The 25,661-nt window shown below is 52.2% G+C and overlaps 9 protein-coding genes across 9 annotated transcripts; 5 read left to right on the top strand and 4 right to left on the bottom strand.

Annotated features, from left to right (window-relative positions):
- Nucleotides 1–414: 414 nt before the first annotated feature.
- Nucleotides 415–4,094, bottom strand: BP01DRAFT_386473 (SAGA histone acetyltransferase complex subunit SPT7; the record flags this gene model as incomplete). Its single annotated transcript, XM_025577674.1, has 4 exons — nt 415–1,003; nt 1,061–1,746; nt 1,798–2,942; nt 3,005–4,094. The coding sequence occupies 4 exons, from the start codon at nt 4,092–4,094 to the stop codon at nt 415–417; spliced, it is 3,510 nt and encodes a 1,169-aa protein (XP_025427320.1).
- Nucleotides 4,095–4,850: 756 nt separating this feature from the next.
- BP01DRAFT_377087 (VanZ family protein) lies at nt 4,851–5,692 on the top strand (the record flags this gene model as incomplete). The annotated part of the gene is made up of 2 exons (XM_025576990.1): nt 4,851–4,875; nt 5,070–5,692. The coding sequence occupies 2 exons, from the start codon at nt 4,851–4,853 to the stop codon at nt 5,690–5,692; spliced, it is 648 nt and encodes a 215-aa protein (XP_025427321.1).
- Nucleotides 5,693–6,799: 1,107 nt separating this feature from the next.
- Nucleotides 6,800–7,166, bottom strand: BP01DRAFT_169809 (uncharacterized protein). The gene has a single exon (XM_025570767.1). It carries the CDS (start codon nt 7,071–7,073, stop codon nt 6,837–6,839), a length of 237 nt encoding a protein of 78 aa, XP_025427322.1. The 5' UTR covers nt 7,074–7,166; the 3' UTR covers nt 6,800–6,836.
- A 93-nt stretch (nt 7,167–7,259) lies between these two features.
- Nucleotides 7,260–11,139, bottom strand: ptpB (tyrosine protein phosphatase PTP1; the record flags this gene model as incomplete). The annotated part of the gene is made up of 4 exons (XM_025576991.1): nt 7,260–8,093; nt 8,155–8,411; nt 8,527–8,960; nt 11,072–11,139. 4 exons carry the CDS (start codon nt 11,137–11,139, stop codon nt 7,260–7,262), a joined length of 1,593 nt encoding a protein of 530 aa, XP_025427323.1.
- Nucleotides 11,140–14,840: 3,701 nt separating this feature from the next.
- midA (putative cell wall protein) lies at nt 14,841–15,695 on the top strand (the record flags this gene model as incomplete). Its single annotated transcript, XM_025576992.1, has 1 exon — nt 14,841–15,695. One exon carries the CDS (start codon nt 14,841–14,843, stop codon nt 15,693–15,695), a length of 855 nt encoding a protein of 284 aa, XP_025427324.1.
- Nucleotides 15,696–16,743: 1,048 nt separating this feature from the next.
- Nucleotides 16,744–18,177, top strand: BP01DRAFT_360460 (uncharacterized protein). The gene has a single exon (XM_025575920.1). The coding sequence runs from the start codon at nt 17,020–17,022 to the stop codon at nt 18,025–18,027; it is 1,008 nt and encodes a 335-aa protein (XP_025427325.1). The 5' UTR covers nt 16,744–17,019; the 3' UTR covers nt 18,028–18,177.
- Nucleotides 18,178–18,222: 45 nt separating this feature from the next.
- Nucleotides 18,223–20,312, bottom strand: pex19 (putative peroxisomal membrane protein receptor Pex19). The gene is made up of 3 exons (XM_025575921.1): nt 19,636–20,312; nt 18,622–19,568; nt 18,223–18,562 (listed from the first exon to the last, which is right to left on the bottom strand). The coding sequence occupies exons 1-3, from the start codon at nt 19,826–19,828 to the stop codon at nt 18,455–18,457; spliced, it is 1,248 nt and encodes a 415-aa protein (XP_025427326.1). The 5' UTR covers nt 19,829–20,312; the 3' UTR covers nt 18,223–18,454.
- Nucleotides 20,313–20,928: 616 nt separating this feature from the next.
- On the top strand, nt 20,929–22,094 carry BP01DRAFT_360463 (uncharacterized protein). The gene is made up of 2 exons (XM_025575922.1): nt 20,929–21,954; nt 22,051–22,094. The coding sequence occupies exon 1, from the start codon at nt 21,380–21,382 to the stop codon at nt 21,938–21,940; it is 561 nt and encodes a 186-aa protein (XP_025427327.1). The 5' UTR covers nt 20,929–21,379; the 3' UTR covers nt 21,941–21,954; nt 22,051–22,094.
- A 1,013-nt stretch (nt 22,095–23,107) lies between these two features.
- BP01DRAFT_170335 (uncharacterized protein) lies at nt 23,108–25,092 on the top strand. The gene is made up of 4 exons (XM_025570768.1): nt 23,108–23,548; nt 23,923–24,139; nt 24,193–24,693; nt 24,745–25,092. Exons 1-4 carry the CDS (start codon nt 23,360–23,362, stop codon nt 25,068–25,070), a joined length of 1,233 nt encoding a protein of 410 aa, XP_025427328.1. The 5' UTR covers nt 23,108–23,359; the 3' UTR covers nt 25,071–25,092.
- The last annotated feature ends 569 nt before the right edge of the window (nt 25,093–25,661 follow it).

A 25,661-nucleotide genomic window follows, 5' to 3' on the forward strand; every position in this document is an offset into this window, starting at 1 on the left:
ATACACCCGCCCCAGTTGCTTGGGGCAGGGAAAAGGAAAACGACACGCACCATATCGCACACTGAGCACATCCAAGATCAAAAATAAATAAATAAAAGATAAGTCAAGGAAGTGAGGAAGAAGGAAAGAGAAATGATAGGACAATGGTGCCAAATGGTGAGGGAAAATATACTCAAAAAGAAGACAGATGACGAAGGAAAAGGGGTCCACCATGCCAGGTATAATAAGAAAGCAAAAAAAAAAAAAAGTAAGAAAGTAAAAGATAAGGGGGATGAAAAGATAGAAATCGCAAACGCTACAGTACAAGAATCTCCAAAACCGACCTTGTGCCCCGGCCCAATCATCCAAGCCCAGAAAGAAAGGTTGAACCTATGACCACGCAAGGAGGGTCTATACCATGATCATCATAACAATTCATGACGCATCACCAGCCGCCGTTCCATTCGTTAGTGGGACAGCATGGTCAGTGCCTTCCATGCCAATGCCGTCAGGCCCGGCATCCATGTCCCCTTTGCCACTTGGATCAGAAGCATCCACCGAACGCTCGTCGGCAATATTCGGTTTGGCATCCGTGGTGGCTGAAGCTTTCGCGCCGTCCGCACTAAGTATCGTTTCATCGCCTTCTGCAAGGGAATCAGAGGCGCCGATACCGGCTCCACTGTTCTTCTTGACCTTCTTCTTACTGGGTTCCGACAACCCGAGCTTAGAGGCGGGTTGTTGGCTCGAAGCAGACGGAGGAAGCGGTCGTTTCTGAGGGCTGGTGGTGACACCTGAAGGCGCAGAGGGCGGTTGGATTTTGCCGGATGCGGGAAGACGAGGACGGGAGGCGGTAGGTCGTTGTTTCGGAGGAAGCTCAAGATCCTCGACCAGAGGTTCGTTGTTATTGGTCTTCAGCTTGGCACCCAAGAACCCTTGTACCAGGCCGATTTGCGAAGACAATGTCTCAGATGTGATGCGAGGGTAAGCGGGAGGTGGTGGAAAGAGCGTCACGGCTTGTGCGGCACTGATGACAATGTCAGCATTGAGGTCTCAGTTCAGGAGAGGCGAAAAAATGACGCACCTTGTATTTTGGGCCTGGGCGGCGTTGTACATCCTGTTCTGCAAAAGATGAAGCGGGACACTAAGGGTAGCCAGGCCAAACTCTCTGTCCAGCCCCAATTCCTTGAATCCAAAGAAGTCTTCATCGATATCTTCAGCAAAGTCCCCACCAATGAACTGCTCGCTTCCATCCTGAAAAGCATTCGAGCCATCTTCGCCGCCATCTGCAAGGGCAGGGCGCAGAAGCTCAGAAAGCAATGATCGGAGACGGTCGTGGGCAGTGGAAAGCTTAGTTCCGAGTCGTTCAACATCGTCTTTGATGTATGACTCCAGGCTTTCGACATCGACGCCAACAGAAGAGAGCGTATGAAGGACCATTTCCGGCTCCGTATACGCTCGTTTCCACTGCGGCGCCGTGTTGGGCTCTGGTGTGTCGGTTGCAGGAAGCTTCGGTGTTTCCATGTAAGATTTTAAAGTCTCGCCAATCTTCTGGAAGAAATCCGATGCAATGTCCGTGACCGCATCCAAAGCTGACGGTTGATACTCCTCAAAGCCGGTGTGATAGAAGACCTTGGCTACCGATCGCTGCAGGGCTGCCTTGCATACCCACGGAGAGATGACCGGGCCCCCATCGTTCATCACGTGCGCAGGGACATCATGTTCAACGAACGGTTCAGGCTGGTATTTTTGAAACTGGTTTTGATACATCTGCAACGCATGAGAATCCTTGATCATGTGAGAAACATCGAGATCACTTACCTGGGATTGCAGCTGCATCTGCTTGACGATGCCGATCTTTGAACAAACCTTCCGGGTCTCCTGCATTTGACGCATGTTTGCGTCCATCTTTCTGGAAAGTTTGCTGTCCGGCTGGGTGAATGACCCTGACGGCAGCACGCGCAAGAATTCTTCAGAGGCATCAACGATATTACCATCGGAATCCTCTTTCCAGGACAGATGTGGAGGCAGGTCAGGGACACCCGACATAACGTCGTAATAATCAGGGATGACCCGATCTTCATCCACCTCAATTCCTTCGGCTAAGGTCTCGCCCGCTGCACCAGGGTCCAAACCCTGCGCGGTAGACTCGCGGGCCTTGTCGCCCTCGGCGTTGATCTGCGTTTGGTTTCTCAGCCACCGTCTCATACCAGCCTTAGTCCGAAGCAGAGCCGGCTCATCAGGATTGAGCTTGTCGCCTTTGAACAGACGATGCCGCTCCGCGGCGATGACAGCACGATCCTTTTTCGTGACCTGCTTCCAGACCTTGTACTCGGGGTCCTCTGACTCCACGCCGGACGCGGGTAAAGCGGTCAGAGTATTGCTACTGGAAGGTAACAAGCCATCAATCTCCATAGCATCACCTTGACTCCCTTGGACACCGGCGCCAACACCAGCAGGATCAGATGGGGTTTGCGTCCCGCCTGGAGGAGGCGTGGCGAATCCGTTTTGGGTGCCATCCATCACAGTGTCCGAGTCCGACCGTACAGGCGCGGGTGGTTGAGAGGCTTGAGCCGCAGGCGGCTCCGATCCGCTGGGAGTGTTTCGCACAGGCGCAGCTCCCTTCTTAGACGACTTTCCAGGTGCCTTTCTGCCTCGGGACGACATGATGGGCTCATCGTCACTCTCATCCGCACCGTCCATTTCTGCGAGTTGAAGCCGTCGCTCTTCTGCTTCCACCTCGGCCCGATCTCTAATCACAATCTCGGGGATAAGGGGAACGAGCTTCTCAGTTTCTTTCTTCATATACAATGCATGTTTACGCAAAAAATGCTCGGGGTTAGTGTTGTACTTGAAACAATTGGACCAGATTAGGTAGAGATCGTCAACGAATTCCTGCTTCGACTTATACTGCAGAGCCTTGAGCTTTTTAGTCATAGTGCCGAGATCCATCGGGTGCTTGATAACTGGAATGGAGTTAGCATATTGAAGGCGGCCATAGCTGTGGCAGGAAGCGGAGGTTGCTTACTCGTGTGGTAGTCAGGCGCATCGCGCTTGTTGACACGAGTCAAGAAGGCAGACGAGTGTTCAGTCATTGCTTTAAGCTCACTGAGGACTTTCTCCGCAGCCTCGTAGAGCTCTTCTTGGCCGATCTTGTCTTCACTGGCCCACTTGCTTCGGTTCTTCCGGACTTCGCTCATCAGGCTCCGCAGCTCTGCGTCCGAAGCCTGCACCATGGTGCGCTTCATGTCGATGCGCGCAATCAAGTTCTTCAGGGTCAGGCTTGAAGCGCCTAGGTTGGCGCTGCTCAGGGAGCCGTACCCATTGACGTTTGGGTTGGAGCTGTTTCCTGCATTGGCCTGACCTGACATCTCCGCTTCGACTTGGCGCTCGGACTCTTCCAGCCGCTGCTGGTCCAGCATGGCATCTCTATCATTCTCTAAGGTGTAAAAGAGGGTGTGAAAGCTCCTTTTGGCAGCCTCCTCGGTGGCCTTTTTATCTTCTTCTAGCTTTTTGCGGATTTCCTCCAGGGTTTCTTTCTTAGGTTCCTTGTGCGCTTCGATGACAACCGAGATGGAGCCACTGGAGGGCCGACTAGGCGATGGGAGGCCGCTCGCATTATGGGAAGTACCGAATGACTTAGGCTTTGGAGGTGATGCGGGTTCATCATCATCATCGTCGTCCTCGTCGTCGTCGTCGTAGTCGTCGTAGTCGTCATCGTCCAGTTTCCTCGCGGGTTTCTTGGCGGGCGCGGGAGGCGGAGCTGACTCCTCGGCGCGTTGGCCCTTAGTCTGGGGCTCCTCGGCATCGGGGACCGCACTGCGGGCGGCCTCCTCGGCGGATTTCTGGTTGGCAAAGAGGGTATTTATTTGCGCCTCGCTGCGCTTGTATAGGTCGCGGAACATGGCGATACGTGGGTCATCGTCGGTTGCCAGATCAGCATCGGATATCAAAGTTCCCGCGTGCAGCCCGTCGGCATCGGCCGAAGCGCGCAACTGGGGGGTACGAGCCCCGGAAAAAGATCTGGAATAGCCATTGGCCGACCGCGCATCATGAAGATCGTCGGGAGGGCGCAGATGGCCAGGGGGTAGCCAGGCGTGGTGGTGTCCGAGCGACATGCTCGCTCCAAAACCCCGATTCTGGGGCGCGGGCGAGGGGGGGCTCGTTTCTCCACGGCTGGGAATCTCAAGTCCGGAGAGGGAAGAACGGGGCGGGGAGACCGGCGGAAAACGACATAGAGATTCAGAAACGAGCGCGAAGAAGCGAAGAACGATGAAAGATCAGCCAAAAATGATGGCCGGGGAGGCAGATTTGATGGAAGAAAGTAAAGGGCGCCTTCCGTACAGTTACGAGGTTCTCTGCGCGAACGGGATGAGGTGAGGTTTCCAGCCGTGAAAGGCGGAACGGCGGCCGCAGGTTTAGACCAACCGCGCAGTTCTGATATTAAGCGGAGAGATCGAAGAAATAAGATCATAAAATGCAAGACACAAACAGGGAATGTCAGCGACAGGGTGGCTGTGTGCTCGGTTGTATCATTGATTGTCTGCAGATGCTATTTTGTTGCTTGGAGTAAAAGTCCACGCCCTGTGAATGACAGAAGTAACTGCTGATGATGATGATTGCATGCCTGACTGCCTGATTTTGACCTTAAGTCAGTTAACTTAACCTTACCGTATGGTCACAGACTCACAGTACAGCACAGCACAGGCACATGACGTTCCCGGCCGCTGAATTGACTGTAGACTGAGCCCGGCTTCATCTACATTTGTTATCTATCAATCACTGCTGTGCTTCCCTCTCAGCTCTTAGGTCACTGTTCACTAGTCCTTTCTCTGCTTGACTGCTTCTCTACATCTCCCTCACTCTCGCTCATCATGCGAATCCGCTATCCTTTCGCGGGTAAGTACCTGGTCTTCTGCCTAGGCAAATCATCTTATCGATTGCTCTCCCACGTCACGGCGTCCCATTCCGGACAACACAAGCTCTCTCTATCAACCATGCGAGAATCGCCTGGGAATAGCCGGGATTTCTCTGTTTCCTCTCTGCTTGGTTCGCCGACTCATATCTCTACGTTGTACTAACCCTCCTGCTAGGCGCGTTTGTCTTCCTCCTCATCATCGCCGCCTATATCGGACTTCTCCCCCACAGCGATTCGTCCAGTATACCGTCCCAACTCCAACCCAATGACAAATTCCTCCATGTCGTGACCTTTTTCCTCCTCTCTCTCGTCTTCTACTGGATTCCCGACACCTCCCGCCGCCGCACTCTACACCTGACCCTCGTTGTCTGCACTCTCATTCTCGGCATCGGCTCCGAGATCGTCCAAGGCCTCCTCCCCAACGGCCGCATCTTCGACCCCTTCGACCTGCTCGCCAACATTGTCGGCAGCTTGGGCGCTGTCGGTTTATGTAGCTGGTACCACCGCCGCATGCTCGACCGGCGCCGCAAGGCCCGCTTCGGCACCCTGGGCGGCGACGGCGGCGACGACGTAGAACTGGGATTCGCCGGCGATCACCACGAGGACGAAGACGGCCTGGGCCCGCAGGAGACGGGTGTTCTGAACCTGGAGCAGGAGGTGGACAACTGGGACGAGAACGCCGTGGACAATTGGGATACGGAGGATGGGCCGGACGAGCTGGCCGGCACGACGACTGCCGCCGAGGATTTCAAGCGGTCCTCGCCGGGAGACGGGGATGGGAAGAAACGGAGTGATTGATTTGAATATAAAAAAAGTTGGGGTGGTTGATTTGTTTGTTTGATTGGGTGAAAACTGATTGATATATAATTGTGATATTTTCTCCCTCTCCCATCATTCCTTCAATCAATCAGTCAGTCAGTTTCCATCCACACTTTTGCCTCGGATCATCTCCCTCTATGCCAGTGAGGTCGCTCGTGCCAGCGTGTCCTGTGCGACACCAGGCAAGGCGTACCAGCTCCCACTACCCACACTTCAGAAGGGATTCACGAGCGTAATCCGTTTGGCGCTATCCTCTGCATTGTTTTCAAATGTACCGCACCCTATCCATCCGTTCAAACCCGTCGTTGCATGACCCTCATCACCCTCGCCATCCTTCAGCCCTCTTATCCCTATAGCCACAACATACCTTCCACTACCATTGTCAATGTCCCCTTTCTACCCCTCATGAATGTATGTCACGAACACCTCATGACCGCTATCGAATTCCAAGTGTCTCACCATATCTGCCTATCTTTACTTTCCGCGCCGCGCCGCGCCATCTACTTTATCTCGTTTACTCTTCTCCCCCCAAAGAACCTTCCAATCCGTTTCTCTCCTGCCTCTTACCCTTACCGAGAAGGGGTTATCTACTCTCATCCAGTCAGTACTGAACTGGAAATCCTCACGCGGTGATCCAAGTACGGGTAGAGGCAGTGAAATTCAAAAGCGCAATCATTGTAAATAAACGCGTATTCAACATTGAGCCTGGGTGAACACAATTGTACGTTACTTACATTGAAGACGAGTGACAATCGAGATGTTAGGAAAAAGGCAAATTCAACGGTTGCCCACCACACCCAAAGGAAACAAGTTTGATGAGAACTTGAGTGTTGTTGAGTTCCGAACTCACCCAACATGCCCGTTGTTTGTTTCTGTACTTCAGTTTCATGGTCGGGATTGTAGCTGGGTTTGAGCTACGTAGTAGGATTTGTCTAAGATATAGGCTTCTCGTGGCTGGGAAAGGGTTAGTAGGTGTCAAGCTATATTATCGCGATTGTCATCTCATAGGAAAAGTGATTTTGGTTGGATTGTGGGGTTTTCATATGTGATTTCATAATAACAGGTCTATGTGATGGGTGGAGGGTAGTAGCTGCTTGTAATGAGGTTAGACATGGAGTACAAGTCACAATTCTAACATGGGTATGGGTGTAAGGTGTTGTAGTAGCAAAGAAAGATGAAACGAATGGAACAAGATGCCATGGGTATCCTGTCTCGGAAGCCGGGCCAGCAGCCATACTAGGTCCTCAGTATCAAATCCAGTTCTGTCGCGAGAGCCACGATTAACGAAGCGGCACATGAAACAACACGAGCGCGTGAGAGGCAGGCAGAGACATAATAGATGACAAGGCTGATGGTTCATCCGTAAAAGTAGTATTCATCGTGACTATAATGTGACGCGCAGGGTAGGGGTAATAGGTAACTGCAGTGAGTATGATCGGGGAAAGAAGGGTGTTCAAAAAATATAACCATTAGAAAAGAAAAAAAATATGTACTGCGAAGGAAGTTATAGGTAATGATTATAGTGAATGAGTTTGCAGGCAAGGGCTCATTCATTATCAGACACCTCCGGTGTCCCCGACCAGCTACGAGTCGGTGTCGAGGGGTCATCCCTGGCGGGCTCCAACTCCGGTTTGGAGGAAGGCAGATAGTTGACTTCATTAGACAACTTGGCCATCTTCGTGGATCGTTCCTCCGACTTGCACCCGGGAGCCTTGCCCAATTTCAGATCGGTCTGCTCGCGCAAAACTTCGTATATGAACTGCAACTGCATCTCGTTGTACACCATCATCATTCGCTGCTCGCGCATCTGGTTGACCGTCTCGAAGACTGGGTCGATCTCCGGGTTGACCGCCTCCAGCAGCTGGCCCGATTCGAGTTCTTGCAGCAAGTGGTCTAACGCGATGAAAGTGCCGGTGCGGCCCACGCCGGCGCTGCAGTGCACGATGCGCGGGTTGTCCGGCCCGCTCTTCGACTCGGACAGCTTGATAAGCTGAAGAAGCGCATCCCGATCCTCGCCTTCAGGCTTGGAGTAATCGGCCCAGCCAGCAAACAAGAAATGCCACACGGTCTTGGACTCGTCGCCGAGGGTGAGCTGGAGCTTCCGGATCTCAGACCGCGACGCAGTGTCCCATGTGGACTCCAAAAGTGTAACTTCGCCCAGGAGGTCGCCATCACTGGACTGATCGTCCTCGGTTGCATAGGGTTCTGGCTCGACTCGCCGCAGTGGCATGGAGGGGCTGTCACTATCGAGGGGAAAATACTGCGAGCACTTCTCGCGTCCGGACTCAAACGTCTGCGTAAGCATGACGACTACTCCGACCTCCTTACTCTCATGGAACACCATCTGCCAGAAATGGGCGACATGACCAAGCTTGGGACCCTGGTCGTGCAGGACCGGTCAGTACAAGTCACAAAGGTGTTTAGCCCATATGCATGCTTACCTGGGTCGCAATATACCTCCTTGCCTGCTGCGACACAGAATCATGGAGTACAATCGGAGACGCGTTGATGAAGTCGCATTCGCCCTCCGGAACACGCAAGTGAATGCGATTTTTGGCCCATGCCTGAACGTTCATATAACGGTTCCTTGCTCTGACTTCCGGATCTGCCTCTAGCGCCCACTGGTGTGAGGGGTCGTTGGCCGCCAGAAGCCGTGTCCCTTGCATCCATTCGAGTGCTTCGAATTTCTGATGAATCTCTGTAGTACGAGTATGACAAGTATTAGTGTCGGAAGGACCAGCGCAAAAAGAAAATGTATCCAGCAAAGAAACAAGCGCATAGAAGAGGGGTAAAGGGAGCGGGCGCCCACGGACCTAGGACTGACTGACACAGAAACGGCGGCACGGAATCATGATCGCCAGTGTCCAACGCTGGAGCATCATCGGAGCCATATAGAACATCCAAGCCTGCCTCATTATCCTCGGGGAAAGCGCGCTTGGTGGCTGGGACGCTCGTGTCGATTTTGATGGAGGGATGAGCCATCTTGGCCGCAGCGATCCTCTGGAAGGCCCGAACCTTACCCAGGACGCCGCGCGCCTTTTTGGAGACCCGCTTTCTGGTGGCTGCGAGTGTGCGAGGACCGTTGCGGAGACTGGCAGTACTTTGGGGAGAGGGAGAGCGGGTATTTGATGCGGTGGTGGTGGTGGTATTATCGGTGACAGTCGCCTCGTAGCCTGATGGGGGGTGTGGCAGCAGGGATGGTGAGGGGGATATCTGAAGCGTTGACAGATCGGGACAGCTGTGGAAGCTGCCCCTCGACACGGCAATGCTGTGCTTGGCCAGATTTATCGATCTCACGGGGACAAGGCGCGCACGAATCGTAGTTGTCAGGCTGACTCGTCCAATGGACTAGTCGTTTTTTGTTTTTTTGCCTTTTCCCTTTGCACCAAAGTTAGATTGGCGTGACTTGCAGCCAACGGATGCAGTTGAATCCAAGATCCCGGTAGTCTGAGTAGTATGAGGGTTGGAGGGGTCAGAAAGAGATTATAATTCCGATTTCAGGTGGCAAAGATCGTGGCTGGTGGAATTCCTTTGCTATATTTAATCTTCACGATGAAAAATGCCGCCCAACATCTCAGCCAGAAAGGGGGAGAATGCTTTGAACCAGGTTCAAGGCCGAGAGAGCAATGGGAAGTTTTTTTTTCTCTTTCTCTCCTTGAACCCCCGCGACGTTATTTCAGCGTTGCACTCCCCGCGCGGCGAAACAGAGGCGGCCAACAGTCCGGTGACTTGAATGAGAGACAAGGAGGGATGAGAAGCGAGAAAAAGGACGAAGCAAGACTTGGGAAGAGCAAGTACACCGAGTAAACATGTACTTGCAAATTCAACCCATATCAACACAGACGAGGGATAATTCTTGGTGACCACGGCAGGATCGATTTTGTATAAAACTAATTGAATTGGATTAAATCATTACAATGGGGATTACTATCGCTGATGGTCCTTCGCAATGATCCGGATATGGACAGGCATATTCAGGGACCTTGGATTGTCCGTTGGCTCAGGACAACAGTGATGTAATCAGGAGATCTCATGAATTTTTGCCCTGTGAGAGTCAATAGTTGATAGAGTTGATCTACTACCTAGTTAGTTAATTCATCTCGGACATGCTTCCCAACCCCCATCAATGGTCGGAGATGCATTTTGTAACTGGAAGGTTTTCATCCCGCCTCGGGGACTTTTTTGTCTCTGATTGGCCTCGGTTCGCTTGCTGCTTGCTCAGTATCGGCTGCGGCTGTCATTGGCCTGTCAGACCACTCCGCCTTTCCCTCTAATCTCTCATCTCGGACTCTCATTCCTTAATCTCCGCCTTCAATGTTCTCGTGCAACCACTGACTGCATTGCTGTCCATCTTCTTTAGCTAGACGGTATAGTCCTTCAGCATGGTCTTTCGAATGCTTGGAATCCAAGCTTTGGAGGTGTGTCTCCGGAAATCAATGGATTCTCCCTTGACAAGACACACAGCAACCGAATGCTAATGCACATCTCCCTCTTCCCAGACGCTGCTCGTTCGGCAGGTTTGTCCGCAACGACAACCGCTCACCACGGGGCACTTCCAGACTGACAAATCATCCTTGTGACAAAAAGCTACTCTCCAGCCGGACGTTTCACCGAGTCGTTGGCAAGGTTCATGAACAAGTTGAGCGTGTGAAACACGGCTTGCCTCCTTCAGAGACGCCCCGGATCAGCGGCTCCGGCCGTTTGTTAAACCCTGGTATGCCCACATAGAGAGACAGATTGACTGCCAGCTGCTGTAGTCTCAAAACACAATGAGTGGGGTTCGACGATCCTAACATACTCTCATCTCAACCTTAGATTCTCCTCCGAGCAAGTTCTGGGTCTACTTCAAGGAAGAGATCCAGAATCAGCTCAAAGGGAAGCCGACGGAAAAGTTCTAATCGGTAGTTTTGGTCATCCCGACTGCGGAAGAGTTATGTTTATTGATATACATCCCTATGATACCCGTTGACTGAGACTGTTCGTGCTTCGTTGGTTATGATTCGATTCTTGTCCGGTGCTAGATCAATGCCATCCGTAAATATGTTCGTCTCACCAGTAGCGAGCATCCATCCTATCTGGTTCGCTTTAGTTAGTAGTTCTTCAGACATTTCGGCCTGGCATTATGGTGGTAAGTAAACCTCAATATCATCCTTGACATCACAGACCGCAGACCGACCAACAACAGAATCAAAAAGTCATTTCTACTAGACGGACGTTCATCCTAGGAAGAGACGGCTTGCATGTAGATGCAACAAATCTCCTCCTCGCAGATTTCAAGCCTTACCTTCCTCGCACCCGGCACGCCTGTGTGATTCGACTCGACATCACAGCAACAACCAGCTCGAACTGCAAGCTGACCCTGCAGAGCGTTGGAATGCACGTCTTCCAAAGCGCACAAGGGCTTGCCTGTCAAGGCGGACCCGCATAGGGCAATTGAACACACCCCACCCGCCCTATTTCAGAGTCACTGCAGCAACACCGAGGCTTTAGTTGAACACGGGGCATTCAAGTCTACTCACCCTCACTCCAACCGACCCTTTCGGACTAACTCAATGTACACAACGAATAAGTTAGCATTAGGCCGCCAATCCTCCTAAGAACAACAGCAACATGAGTAGGTACGGAGTACGAGTCAACGTACTGTGCACACACGAGCACGCATGCGGAGACAAAACCCGCACGCATACCCCAAGCCTTCCCGCAACCGGTCCCACGTCGTCGTCACCACCTTGTATGAGTTGATTCTAGACCAAGAACTTTAGTTAGACCTAGACTCCTGAAGCATACTGTGTACATAAAGGCGCATGTTACTGCCAGGTTTGATGACGACCCCCCTGGTGGGGAGGCTCGAGCAGCCAGCGTTGTGCAAATTGCGCAACTGAAAGTCTAGAACTCTGCTCCTCGAATCACCCGCTGCCGATCAGCCGGGAAAGCAATAAATATGGGGGAGGGCAGAATGTCGAGGAAATGAATGTCGCTGTTTACTAAGCGAACTGCAAGTTGATTCTCTAAGAATTGCCTTGACTATACATGCGTGTAAAGATAAGTGGTATTAAGTATGGCTAAGTTTACGGAAAGAAAGTCTCGTGAGTTAATGCCGCACTGGATGGGAGGAGGGTGCGCGGTCATGTTGTGTGCGCATGGTTGGTTATGAGAGAGAAGGTCGGAAGCAGTGCCACCGGGCCCGTGGTTACAACCTACCGCTACAGGTGTCATGCAGGGTCTCGAGGGTTCTGGGCTAGGCCCTCCCTTTCTTCCTTCTGTGTTGAAGTTGGCCAACTCAGCAGAGTGTGATTCTGTCTGTCTCCCTAAAACTACCGATGACTGACAGGTATGGTGCAACCGTGCTTCTGTATCTTAATTCGGAGATTCAGCGGGTAGAACGGCCAGAAGTAGGCCGTTAATTAGCCTGGGATGATTTGTTGTGCTAATTGTCATTGAACCGAGGAAGCATTGTTTTTTCCCTAGCGTCGGTCTCGGTAAAGGCATACATAGTGAGTGACAGATAGGTATGAGATGACGGCTGTGGTAGAAAGCAGAGTCACGATCGTGGCAACTCTCAGTCTCGTGGCTACGTCCGGGTGGCTGTTACTTTTGGCTAAGTTAACTATCAGGATCTGTTGACGAGATCTTGGGATCAGATGTTTGCCAGGTCATACTGCTACTGTCTGGGTGGTCCTGGCGGTGGCTTGTTCATCGTACCGCGTGAGCTATCCGATCAATGGCTCATCTTCTGCAGGTAGTGGCTGCTCTCGAGTGGCTTGTGCTATGGATAGGGTTTCGGTTGTGGCATGGTTAATGTATCTGGGTACAGTAGAAAGCATAGTGTATATTGTGTAGCTTGTCGGTAGATTCGTGCTCGAGCTGTACAGCGAGAGATAGAATGACTTTCAATAAGGCTTTACCGGCGTGAGCATGCGGTGGGTTAAGGACTGAGGCGAAGATCTCTGCATGATGACCATGATGATCATGATGAGGCTTAGACGATTGCCCACTGCTTAGCACCCGACTCTCGTACGGATTTCTACATTGAGAATCCTGCAGGTCTAGAGACGATGGTAACTGCACCATAATTGCACTTTTTCACGTGTGGTCGACTCTGTCGAAGTCTTCAGCTGGTCGTACCTTTAGGATGGCTGGATAGAAAGATCAATTCCCACGGGTGGACGAAGTAGTAGACGATGATATCATTCTGTGTTATGACTGTTGCATCTGAGACAATTTACACATCAAGGATCACAGAAGGCGGAGGAAACAATGAATACGTCTCGCGAAGCTCTTGTATCAATGAGATCTGATGAGACCAAGCTTTCCCCCGATCTCTTTGTCTCGATGTGCGTGCGACACGCAAGCTGCCATTGTGAGTGAGTCCAGAACCCCCTGTCTCTTTAGCATCCGACATGCCAGACGCCACAAATCGATGGAGTCTGCAATACACACCCCAAGCCGTTGCTATATGGAACCGGTATCTGCGTCATGTCCTTGGAATGGGGTCGAGCACCACCGTAGGGCATGCTCCAGCACCGACAAGCCAAGAAGGGATGAGTGATGGTGGTGGCTCAGGCTGCTTGTCCCTGCCCTTCCTTTGTCTCGCCACGCTAAACTATGTTTGGGTGATTAAGGCGATCTGCCCACCCCAAAAGAGAAAAGAAGAAAAGAATAGTTGACTAACACAAACAGAGTCTGATTATGGAGCACACGTCGGCTGTACCGGCATATGTCGATGGGTCTGAATCGAAAATTTCTTTCAGGCACGAGACCGTGTTGCCAATCAGAAATTTCTTTTTCTGCAGTAGTGTACCTGTCTCCTCAAGGGTCCGATGGGCGATGTGGATTGTGGGCTAACAAACTCACCAGTCCTCTCGCCCACGACGCGCGGAGGAACGCGGGTCTTTCAGGCGAAACACGCAACCTAAAGGAGAATCGTTTTGGACAAGTTCAACAAAGTCGGATCTCTACCTGTAAGAAAGGCACTGTAAGACAGGAACTGAAGGTGAACCTGAATGAAGTTCTGTGGTACGGTGATTGATGGTACGTCGAATCCACGGTATGGACCTTAAAATAGTATCACCGAACCATAGTCCCGGAATCTTCATTAATTTAGGGGAGATCGGATAAAGATCTCCTACACTATCTATTTTCAAATTTGGGCTGAAAGAAGAGGGTTGAGCGTTACGCGAAGAGGAGGAACGGCGAGCAGAGTAGGTAAATGGTCTGCTAGACTGCTAGTTAAATACGGAGGAGTAGTTAGTTAGTTTAACTAGTTACCCTAGTTATGGGGGACATTTAATAATCCTAACAGCTTTAGGGTAAGACTGAGACCCCATTTTGAAGGAGGTTCTGGTGTGCCGGTGGGAAGACCACGAATCACAAGTACGACTACTCCGTACTGACCCAACCTCCCCCCCCCCTCAAGAAGGCCCCAAAATGCCACACCCCAAACAAAAAAAAGACACTGCCCCGAAGTCAGGCGCCTGAAAATGCTTACAATATGGCATTATGCACCCAAATGTTCCAAAATGCAGTAACCTCCTTAGTCAATGTGTCTCATATTGCACCCGCTGACTGGTCAGTGGGCCCCCATTAGCGCCAACACTAGAGGGGGCCCACGGCTGGGCACGCGTTTACCATTGGTGTACTGTATTGTCTGTCAGTGAGTGAGACTCGAGTGACTGAGTCCAGTCCTTTCACCCTTCCCGTTCCCCCACTGCCTCCTGCTGCTGCTGCTGCATTTCCCTTCCGTTTCCCTTTCCTTTCCTTCCGTCTCTACCCTCTCCATTCCTTTTTCAATAATCTCCATCCCGCGCCTCCTTACGCTCTTTCTCTTACCCACTTCCATCTCGTATCGTGTGTTAACACGCCTCTGGGTGCTCCATTATATCAGCAGTCTCTCGTTAACCCCTCTATTTGCAACCAGACACCCTTTCCACCCCGGTGTCTTTGACTACAGCCACGATCGCTAACTTCCATCTGGACTTCTGTCGTGTTGGAAACCTAACCCTCTTAATATCCCCCGTTCACGTCTCGTCTGGCAGTCATCTCTCCAACTCCCCCCTCCGTCCGTTTGGCGCTGGAAGCCTTTGAGAGACCTTCGACTTCGTCTTAATACTCCCATCTAACCGCCATCATGCGAGCCGCTCGTCTCTCGTTCCTCCTTTACTCCCTCTCCCTCGTGGCCGCCGTCGCTGGCCAGAGCGCTGCGGTCACGAGTGTAGGAAACGCTGTCACCTCTGCTACGGCTGCTGCTGCTACTACAGAGGTGGCTCCTACCACATCTGCCAGTTCGACCTCCTCCACCGAGTCGACATCTTCCTCCGAGAAAACCACTTCCACCAGTCAGACTGAGCCCACGACAACGTCGACTTCAGAGACTACTAGCACCACAGAACCAGCAGCCAGGACAACCAAGCAGGCCGATACCACCGCCGCTCAGACTACTAACGCTGCTGCCGCCACCACGACCTCCTCGAACAACAACAATAACAACAACAATAACGACAGCGGCAACACAGATAGTTCCACGACGACTGCGGAAACTACGGCCCAGACCACTGCTACCCCCGTTGTCAAGACCGTTGTTACCACTGAGACCATCAGTGGAACCCCCGTGCAGACCACTCTCACCACCACCTCCACACCGGCTAGCAGTGCGACCGATTCTCCCAGCCTCAGCGGAGCCTCGTCCGGCAGCTCTAGCGGCAGCTCCGGTCTCTCGTCATCTCAAAAGAAGATTATCATTGGTGTTGTCGTGGGTGTCGGTGGTGCGATCATCCTTGGAGCCATCGCTGTGGTGGCCTGGAGGATTCACGCTCGCAAAGCTGCTCACGATAACGATGAAGCCGCTGACCTGATGAGCGGTACCGCCGTCGGATCTGGTGCTCGAGAGAAGGCTCCTAGCCCCGGTGCCGGCGGAACGCCCTTCAAGACCACACTTGACCAGTATCACAACCCTGGTCCAGTGAACGCGGCATCAAACTTTTAAGTCTGGCCGGAGATTCGGTCTCTGTATCTGCTTGTATCCGATAAGATACACTGTCTGGATATTCCTTCCGGAACTGTAAAGTTTGTACGACTATCACGCAGTTTTCATGGCGCTTGTGGGCGAGGGATTCCTCGTATCTGATGTTCATTGTTTTTTCAGTTCTTTGTTGTGATGTGTGCTTCACAGTTTGCAGAACCCCTTTTCTGTTCTCTGATAGACCATATGTCGCTTCTTTCCGACATACACTACATTCCTTTACATAGCACAGCGGATTTTGTTCTAGCATGGTTGGTCTTGTTTACTTTGATTCCCCCCTCGAAGCATTTCATTCATTCTAGGAGACGCTGACAGTGGCATCCTTCCATCTCACTATCTTCGCTCTCTGGATTGCAGGTCTTCGATCTCAGCCTTCAAAAAGCTTTTGATTGTATGTATTTAATTGACCAAATGATTGAGAAATCTCAAGTGTGATCCCTGTGGGCTGTGTAGATCATTGAGTAAACGGTCGTCTCAAGCATGTGTCATGCGGTATCACTGCCTCGGAACGTCTGGTAGCTGGTCTCATGACCAATCGATCGACTACCGTTCCCCTGCAGATGGTCGCTGCGCGTAACGTTTTATATCCGGCCAGCAGTATGTCGTCATCATGCTTCGATGCAAATTACGATCTTCGGGGCGGATTGTTGTTTATGAGGATTCTACTCCGGTATGGTGATTGTGTTCCTTGGAATGGCTATATCAGGGGTCAGGTAGACCAAATGTCGCCTCGGTGCTGGAAATATTGCAGGTGTCTTTGACTTTCAGCTGCAACTGTTATCCTATACTCGATTCGGGTCTGATCAATAATACGTAGATCTCTAGTTCTTGTTAACACTAGCGATCACCAAGAACCCCCTGACAAAGCAACCCCCTATTTGGACTGGGACAGCATGCCTGCCTTGCTGCCTTAGGAATCAATCAACGGCCGATCTGTGACACGTGACTTCGTGTTTGATGCGGACGCGTTGCGGAAGTCTCCCCTCGCCGGAATGCGAATCCTGTGCGTACTCGCAGTGGCTGGGCAATTTGAAGACGACGGTACTCCTGTAAATATCATCTGCACGCCTGTCTGCCCTCGAGTTGCATGATCAACTGATGCTCAATCTCGCGACTCTCTTATCTTGACTTACAGCCATAAATTCAAGTGGGACTTCCGCTCGGGACCAAGCCAAAAGCTCACTCTTTTGTACCGCGGGATCACATCTCAACTATCGAGTCTAGCGGTAATCACCCGCCTGCTCTTCGCGTTTTGAACTTCTATTCCTGCAAACCAATTTCTTTCGCAATGATGATCGCCACACATCCTACCTATCATCAGCAGCAACAGCAACCACAGTCTCCGACCCCGCCTTTTGCCGAAACGCAATCGCGCTTCAGCACGCCCACGCGTTCGTCACCACTCTCCCCCCATCGCCATCATACCTTACCAGCATTGTCGTCGTCGCCATCATCAACAGCCTCAGCAATGACCACCCCCAACACGCCAATCGCCACCACAAGATCCAACATCTTCTCCAGCCCTCTTGTCAACGGCACCACCACCACCAACCACAATGCCGCTGCCCGCACCGACCCTGAAACCCCAGCAACAAGCTTCCTCCCTTCCTCCCCACTCTCCGGTCGCCCATCTCCATACTTCTTCGGGTCCCCTATACAGAAACAGCCTGTTGTAACGACCGCCTCACCCGCCCCTCTCTTCTCCTTCCACCCCGACAACACCTTCATCCCTACGAACGAAGAAGCAGTAGCATCTGGATCCCCCACAAGCCACAATCCCTCCCGCTTCGCTACTCGCTTCGCCTCCCAGATCGCCAATCCCCTCACTAACGCTGCCTCGCGCACGAACCGGACGTACACGGGGACGTCCGTCTCGCCCGCGGCGCGCAACACACGGCGCAACGCCTTCCTGAACCGCATCAAACGGGACCGCGAGGACGGACGGTTCGAGAACCGCGGGGAGCAGTTGGTGCTTTTGGAGCACGTGGCGGAGCAGAGGCGGTGGGGAGAGGCGATGCGACGGTCGGCGGTGGATGAGTTTGAGTTTGCGGGCGGGATTGGGATGGATGGGCAGGAGGACGAGGCAGAGTTACCGGACGAGGGGGAGGGGGGGTCGGACGCGTTGGATGAGTACATTTTAGAATTGGAGCGGGATGGAGCTGCTGATGCGCAGGGCAGGTTTAATGCTGGTGAGGGTTCGTCGTTCAGTGATGAGGAGTATGATGATATTTTTATGGATCTGGCAGGGGACACGGAGGTGGGGATGGTGCACAGTCAGGATATGGATATGTCGTGATGCTTTTGGGGCTGTTTGGCTCTGAATGTCGCTGGTCGACTTTTTTGTTTTTACTTTTTAGGGTGCTGGGTCTGGTCTGTGGGCTCATGCTTGGGACATGTAGATAGAATTACTATATAGAGTCCGCTCGGTTGTGCTGATCGTCTGGATATACAGCATATGATGTGTGATTAGTAATACTCTATAAATTGGTCTATTGTGGGCAAATGTCATTAGACTGCCATTGGTATCGACACTGGTAGGTATCATTGCGGAAATACCCACAATGAGACCCTTCTTTTCTCATCGTTGAACACAATATCAAGCCATTGCGACAAAAGTCTAGGGCATGGCGCAAACAGACGGATATATGTACAATACATAGACAGGCGGCCCACCCAGAAATTCGTATCATCAATCCAAAATCATCCGTGTCAGTCCTAAAGCTTCATTGCTGCGGGCAGTCCGGCGCGCCAGCACCACCACCTCCACCCATGAGATCTTCCATCATCGGCGCCGAGATCAACTCATCGGGAGGGTTACCACAGCCTTGCATCTGCAATGTGATGTCAGTATCAATCAATCCCAACACTCAGCCTCTGCAAGGAAACTCACCTCCTGCATCTTCTCCCACACATACTCCCGACACTTGGGATCCTCATCCGTGTACCCTTTCTCCTCGAACTTGGCCACGATCTGCGCGACGACGCCGGCCTGTTTCTCGTAGCGCGCCAGTTCATCCCCAGAAACCTTGCCGGAGGCCTTGTTCTCTGCGATCCAGGGTCCGAACTTGGCGTCGAGCTCCTTCATCGGCTCGTACAGGATCTCCTTGTTAGACAGCTGTTCCATCATTCCCATGAACATCTTGGTCAGGTCGGCTTCGTTCCCGTCGCCCCCAGCGCCGCCCGCCTCGATCGCCTTGATCAGCTGCGCCACCAGGTCATCCGCATCCGCATCTTCTTCCTCGGCCGCGGCCGTCGCCTTGTCGCCAGACTCCTTCATCCGCTCAATCGTGCGCTGAATAGTATCGTTGAATGTCTCCGGGGTGGTGGCAGCAGCGGCAGCGGCGGCAGAAGCAGTAGTCTTAACCGTAGACCCAGACGCCTCTCCAGCAGCAGCAGCATCACCATCCCCACCAGTCTTCTTCTTACTCTTACTCTTCTTCTTCCCCCCCTGCGCTTTACTACTACCACCCCCCCCCGCGTCTTTCTTCCCATTATCAGCAGCGCCACCATCTCCTCCTCCCTTGATCAAATCCCCTACCAATTGCTTCAGAAGATCCTCCGCCGACACCCCACTCTCCTCGAGATACTTGGCGAACATCTCTGCGTCCTTCTCAAGCGCCTCCTCGCCATCGCCGAGCCCGTCCGGGATCCCTGCGCTTGCACCCGTCGTGGTGGTGTTATCGGCTCCGCTGCCGCCCGCGCCCATCAGACTAGCCATGTCTTTCTCGAGTTGTCTGAGAAAGGCTTCCTCGTCAAGATCGACATCCTCGGTTGGTGCATCTGTGGTTTGCGCTGGGGCTGAGGCTGGGGGGGGTTTGTTGAAGTTGTCGAGGACATCTAGATAGATTCAGTTTGTGTTAGGTTGCAAGCGGCATGCTTAGGTCAGAGGAAGGGGAGTAATTACCGTCCAGCTCATCGAAATCGGAGTCCTCGTCGTCAACTTGGGCGGGTTGAGGGCGTTGTGGGGTGGTTGTGTTCGTGGCGGTGGTGGCGGAGCGGGATTCGGATTCTGCGGGGTTGGTGGAGGGGTTGTTGGTCGCGGGAGATGTGACATGCTCGGATTGAGACGCTGGGGGGTTGGGATTTGAGGAGGACATTTTGTGGTCGGGTTTTGGTCTTTTGGGGCGTAGGATTTTTGTACAGCCGAGGTTTTGAGGTGGTGGTGACGGATTATACTGCTTTCAGGGTTCGAGGTGATAAAGAGTCCCTATTTCTGTCCTCTCGGACGGCGCAGGACTCGCGCAGTTGTGGAGGAGAAGTGGTTGCTGAAAGAGGAGTGAGGGATGGAGGGTTGTGTGCCCAGAAGAATAGGGAACTCAAGGAGGTGTGGGTGTGGAATAAATTGAAGAATATTGGTTTCAGTCTCCCTGGAAGTTGAGCTGCTCTTCATGTGAAGGGGAGAAGAAATGACTGATTAAGCCGGATATGGCATTGGAGCGAGGTTTCTCGGTCGGTCCCTTTTGGCTACTACGGAATACACACCAGGCTGCCTGCGGCTGCCGACAACCACTTCATTTTCAGGTCGACCACAACTTTCAAGTTCACATTGATTAGTACAAAGTGATGAAGAAAGGTTCTCGGGGAAGTATGCGGTTTCAATGGATTACACTTGAAGTAACTAGGTACCTTAATCCTCTTCATTTCGTGCTGGTCTCTACCTGTCTCAAGGTTCCCCGCCTGGGTCAAGTGTTTACGAATGCGACCAATCGCTAACTCGAAGGTATGACATCAGGCGAAAGAGAGAGTCTTCAATACACTTTCGAGCTAAGAAAATCAAGTATAGCATATCCTTTCACAAGTCGTACAGAAAGAGCACGCCCTCCTGCTTTGTCACAAGTGGCAGGGTCCAGCTTCTACAGTTGTTCTGTCGAGTTCGAGCGCTTCCTCCGCGATCAGTGTCCAATGTAAAACACAGTAACTAATTGACCCATCAGCCCATGCCTATCCATCATTCCGAAGCCCTCAGCTGATCTCCTGACTGCACCTCGTGATGATTTCCCCTCCCGCACTTGCCCAGGCTCGGAGTCAGCAATGCTGGGGTTGCAGATCTGCGAGACTGCGTAGGTGACCTGGTGGCAGGCGAGGGCCGGTTACCCAGAAGGAATTCCCTTCCTCTTACAGCCTGGTCATCGGAGGTCTCCAAGTAAGTTATGTATATAGTCTAGTAGTAGCTGTTTAAACCTCAATAGTGCTCGTGTCGCAGGATGTCTTCAAACACTGGTCATTCCTGGAGCGGCTTTGGTATGGTATGGTAAGCACAGCGGTCAATCCAGACCCCGGCCCGTGCGGAGGCAGGGAAAATCCTCGTCAGGTCTGGTCACGAGTGTTTTTGGAAGGTTTGGTGGTTCCATGACAACTGGTCAGACAAGACGACAAGGAAGACCATTAGGTCTGCTGCTACGTCGAACCGAGGCACCAATTCACTGCCTGCAGCAGAAACTGATCACCGATGATGGAAGGGGAGGGAGGGTCGAACGATGCAAGAGGACAAGAATTCCGCCCCAACGGAACCCAGAGAAAACTCTGGCTCCTCCGGCCACCATCCACTGATTATTGAATGGTCGTGTTGTCGTTGCCCGGCCGGAACATCTCCGCGGGCTGTGGGCACCCAGAGGAAAAAGCCTCCTCGCAGGCTCTCAGCCATCATCATGGCCTGTCAGGGCTCAGGACTCAGGAGGTGCCTCGCAGGAGCACACTCCTCTGCTCTGGAAAAGAAGCAACCTACATATACATACCTACGTACTACAGCTTTCTCCAGTGGGACGAACAACCGGGATGACGACGGAGCGCATGCAACATCCAAACACAAAGCATTGATGCATCCCCTAAGACCCGCGGACCGCGATCCAAAGCGTCAGACCGCGCGACACGTTCTCCTTCCCTCCCACCTCTCCACCCGTTGCCCTGCATGGGGCAGCGCGGACGAGCCGGCGGCCAGTCAGGAGACGACCTGGACATCTATTGCTGCGCAAGAACTCGCTCGCTGTCTGCTGCCTTCTGGCGTACCTTGGGCGGATCATCGGCTGGGTCAGACCTCGTGGTGGATACTCCCTCTCTCTCTTCTGGGAAATGGTGCCGCTGCCAACCCAGTGAGGGCAACAGGTGGGAGACATGCTGCCACTGCCAGTCGTTCCGACATTACCTTAGCTGGAGGCGAGCAGGGCAGGCAGCGGCGACAATTCTCCCTTCCTCTGCGTGACGGATGGTAGGAGTAAAAAGTCGGGTATAGTTCTCCATCTCAAATGAGGTTACCAATCATTTGAGAGAACGATTCGAAACAAAGTAGAACGGAACTCCATGGCTGATGGCCGTCAGACAGGCTCGGCCAGAGTTTCTGGAAAGCGGCGATATTGTCTCTCAGCGCAAACCCCTCCGAGAGGGATTGGAAGGAGGGGTTGGAATTGATTGGATCGTCAGTTCCTGGTTCTTTTTTTTTTTTCTCTTTTTTTCCCCTCGTTGTTCTCCTTCCCCTGGAAAGGCCAGTCGTACTTTTCTGTCTGGATTCCCCTAAAGGAAATCTTGACGAGGAGAGTGTCAGAGAACAGAGAACGGCGAGTGAGAAAATTCTACTGTGAGAAGAACAGCTGGAGCATATAGCATCAGGAGATAGAGAAAAAGAGAGAAAAAGAAAGAGGGCAAAGGACGGAGTAGAAGTAGTTAATAATAATCAGATGAGATGATGAAATTTTTCTTTTCTTTCTTTCGTCTCTTCCAATCCCTCCAATCCATCCCTTCTGTTCTCTTCTTCCCTCATGCTCCAATTTTTCTCTGGCTAGTCTCTTAAGGTCAACCCCCGTTCTTTTTAGTAAATAATTTTACCTCACATCTTCCCACCCTCTCGCCCTTTCCCTCTTTCTCCTTCCTCCCACCACGTCTTTCTGCCTATCTCTTTTCTTCACACCACTTATTCTCCAATTTCTTTTATGTCACGACAGGCACTTTGCTCCGCTGCACTCCCCTGTGACCCTCACTCAGCCTTGAGCTTTTCGCACGTCCCTCCCCCATTGCCGCCCATCCGCGCGTTTGCTGCGTCTGAACTACTTGAGTGCTATTATCTCGCAGCAAGCAGTCCAGCCCTTCCCCGCCGGGATCAATCTTCTTCCCCTATCATTTTACCTTTTTGAGACATCCCCATTATCTCATCTAATCTTAAACCGCCTCCCTTCGCATTTACCCCGAGTTTTGGTGCGCATCGGGTTCTGTGAAGAAAGAAGATCAATTTTAGTTGATCCGTTCCTGAGGCATATCTGATTTTTTCGATCTGTCATCTTGTTCTTTTTCTTTTCCGGGGAGGAGGCTTTTCTTTTTTTGAATTATCTAAGAGTTTCCCCTCTTTCTCCTCTTTTCCCCTCCGTTGGCTTTTTAGGTTATATCAGCCAAACCCCGGATTCTGTTGGGTGACTCATCCACCACCTTCCACCATCAGATTCCTTACCACCAACTCACACACGCAACAACGCAAGGGGGGCACATCATCGCCGTCCAAGGAAATTCTTCCAATTACCCTCCCCACCCCCCCTTCCCCAGAGCCCCAAGGGCAATCATTCTCATCCAGGCAAAAGAATCATCTCACGGAAGAGGGGGACAGACATCAACCGTCCTTCCCCCCCTTTTGTCTTTAGAATCCAATGGTCTCTATGGTCGAGACCACCAGTCATCCTATTCAAAATGAGCCGGCCACAGATTTGGTCGTTCCTAAGTCGGAACCATTGCCTGAGGGTTCGATCAGTTCAGCAGTGTCCACGCCTGAGGCGGATGGCGAGATCTTGACCCAAGATGTGGCCCAGACACAAAAGCGAAAGGGTGGAAGAAAGCCTGTACGTAAGAAAGTGTTCTTTGATTTTGAAGAAGAAGAAGAACGAGATCCTCTGCTCCCCTTTTTATAATATGCCCCCCCCCCCCCCCCCCCTCTGGTTCATCTCTTATCTCTTGTGGTGGATTGCGGCGGGTGGTGGCCCTGCGTGTCAGTCCGGGGCCCCGCACGATTATCATTTATCATTATCATCATCTTTCCCTTCTCTCCCTTATCGTCCTGTCAGATCTCTCCCTCGCCCTCCTGCTTTATCTTTCAATGCACCTACTCTCCCTCTTTACTTGCTTTATCTTATTCTTGCCCCCCTTGTTCGTCCCTGATTCCTTCTTTCTTATCTTCGTGCATTTTAGCTTCGTCCACTAACCCGTCCCTTATCAGATCTACGCCACTTCAGAGGAGCGAAAGCAGCGCAATCGCCAGGCCCAGGCTGCTTTCCGCGAGCGTCGCACAGAGTACATCCGTCAGCTGGAATCGACGATCAAACGCAATGAGGAGTCTCTCCAGACGCTGCAGCAGAATCATCGCACCGCAGCCGATGAATGTTTGATGCTGCGGTACAAGAATTCCTTACTAGAACGTATCCTACTTGAAAAAGGTTTGGGCTAACCCCTATACTGATCTTGTTTCAGCCATGCTAATAGTTCATAGGCATCGATGTCCAAGCCGAATTGCGACTCAAAGCTGTGCCTCCCGGGTCGGCTCCGGCGAAGCCCAACCTGATGACAACCAAGCCCCCCTCCGCCTTGGAGCGCGCTGCCGTGAATCGCAACTCTGCCCAAAGACATCCCCAAGGCATTGCCCCTAAGGAGCCTTTCGGCATGTCTCAGCATCGCGATGGTGCATACGGCATCCCCTCTCCTCAGTACCAGGCCACGCCACCTTCGCATGCTTCCTCCCCATCCCACGCCAAGTCCCCTGCCTTCCCCTTCCAGGGTGCCATGTCTCCAGCTGGCGTAGATCCCCACAGTCAGCGTTCGCAGATGATTGCCCATTCGCGGAACCTCAGCCAGACGACCCCTCCTATGAGTATCGGCCAGCCGGATACAAGTGAGCCAAAGTCTTCTCTACCCGGCAGTGCGGGTCCTCGTGCTTCGCGGGTCGCTTCAGCCTACTATCCATCTCCTTTCCAAAAGCACTACGATCAGCTAGGTAAGACATCTGTCCGTGACCCTGTGGGCCTTGGTATTAATTTCCGCGCAGAACAAGAATATGATGCCCAGGCAGATTTGATGGACGACGAGCATGAGTCGGCTGTCGGGGCTTCATCCTATGTGTCTGGCTACAATAACCCCAGCTCCGTGACTCAGGGCGCCCATCCGATGGGACAGCATGGCCTCAACCAGTACCACCCACAAGCTGGCGAGGGGGCCAACGGCACGTATGGCACCACCAATGCCCCGTCCACCTCCTCTAATCACCTTCTGGGCAACTATGAACCCATGCTGGATGCCGACCCATTTGGGCTGAGTGCCAGCATGCACTTTCAAACACCCTTTAGCTATGAACAAAATCATACGCGTCATTGATTTCTTGTTTACCTATGTTTGCTTCTGTTTCATGCGTTGCTCATCTACGGTGCTGTTCGCGAGGATGGAGGCAGGCTTCTTTCCCTGACCGTCCTTTCGGGCATCTTTATGATTGGAAGACAAAAGTTGAAACTGCGAAGCATTGCTTGGCGTTTTGCGGTTGATACCTGATACCATTTGATTTGTTTGTTTGGACGTTGCATATGTCGCATTCTTGATGGGTTTTCACAGAAAAGCAGCATCGAAGGAAAGTGGTTCATGCAAGGAAGGCCTACTGTTTATCTACATTTACTACATTATATATGCATGACCGGATTGCCAAGCAGTTGCGTCGAAGCCATCCCTCAGCTCTATGAATATATTTGAAGGGTTGACTCGATACTGAATCATTTTTTGGTAGCTTGGACCTCGGGTGGGTGGCAGCTGCCATGTCACATGAGTGCTAACACGTGAGCAACATGGGTCGGACAAATGACAGCATCGTTCAGCATGCACGATCCAATGGCGGAGCAGATTAGCCACAGCCTTACAGAAGAGGAATAGTCGATGGTTTCAATTCGTTCTTTGCAAGCTCACTAGCTGAGTGACTGG

The sequence above is a fragment of the Aspergillus saccharolyticus genome (genome assembly GCF_003184585.1).
Source record: "Aspergillus saccharolyticus JOP 1030-1 unplaced genomic scaffold BP01scaffold_48, whole genome shotgun sequence".
In the NCBI taxonomy this organism is placed as follows: domain Eukaryota; kingdom Fungi; phylum Ascomycota; class Eurotiomycetes; order Eurotiales; family Aspergillaceae; genus Aspergillus; species Aspergillus saccharolyticus.

Coding starts and splice junctions, on each gene's coding strand:
- BP01DRAFT_169809 (XM_025570767.1), bottom strand. CDS start 7,073: ATGAACCATCAGCCTTGTCATCTATTATGTCTCTGCCTGCCTCTCACG.
- BP01DRAFT_360460 (XM_025575920.1), top strand. CDS start 17,020: ATGATGATCGCCACACATCCTACCTATCATCAGCAGCAACAGCAACCA.
- pex19 (XM_025575921.1), bottom strand. CDS start 19,828: ATGTCCTCCTCAAATCCCAACCCCCCAGCGTCTCAATCCGAGCATGTC. Junction 19,569..19,635: donor CGATTTCGATGAGCTGGACG/GTAATTACTCCC, acceptor GAATCTATCTAG/ATGTCCTCGACAACTTCAAC. Junction 18,563..18,621: donor TGTGGGAGAAGATGCAGGAG/GTGAGTTTCCTT, acceptor ATCACATTGCAG/ATGCAAGGCTGTGGTAACCC.
- BP01DRAFT_360463 (XM_025575922.1), top strand. CDS start 21,380: ATGGCCTGTCAGGGCTCAGGACTCAGGAGGTGCCTCGCAGGAGCACAC.
- BP01DRAFT_170335 (XM_025570768.1), top strand. CDS start 23,360: ATGGTCTCTATGGTCGAGACCACCAGTCATCCTATTCAAAATGAGCCG. Junction 23,549..23,922: donor GAAAGGGTGGAAGAAAGCCT/GTACGTAAGAAA, acceptor GTCCCTTATCAG/ATCTACGCCACTTCAGAGGA. Junction 24,694..24,744: donor AAAGCACTACGATCAGCTAG/GTAAGACATCTG, acceptor ATTTCCGCGCAG/AACAAGAATATGATGCCCAG.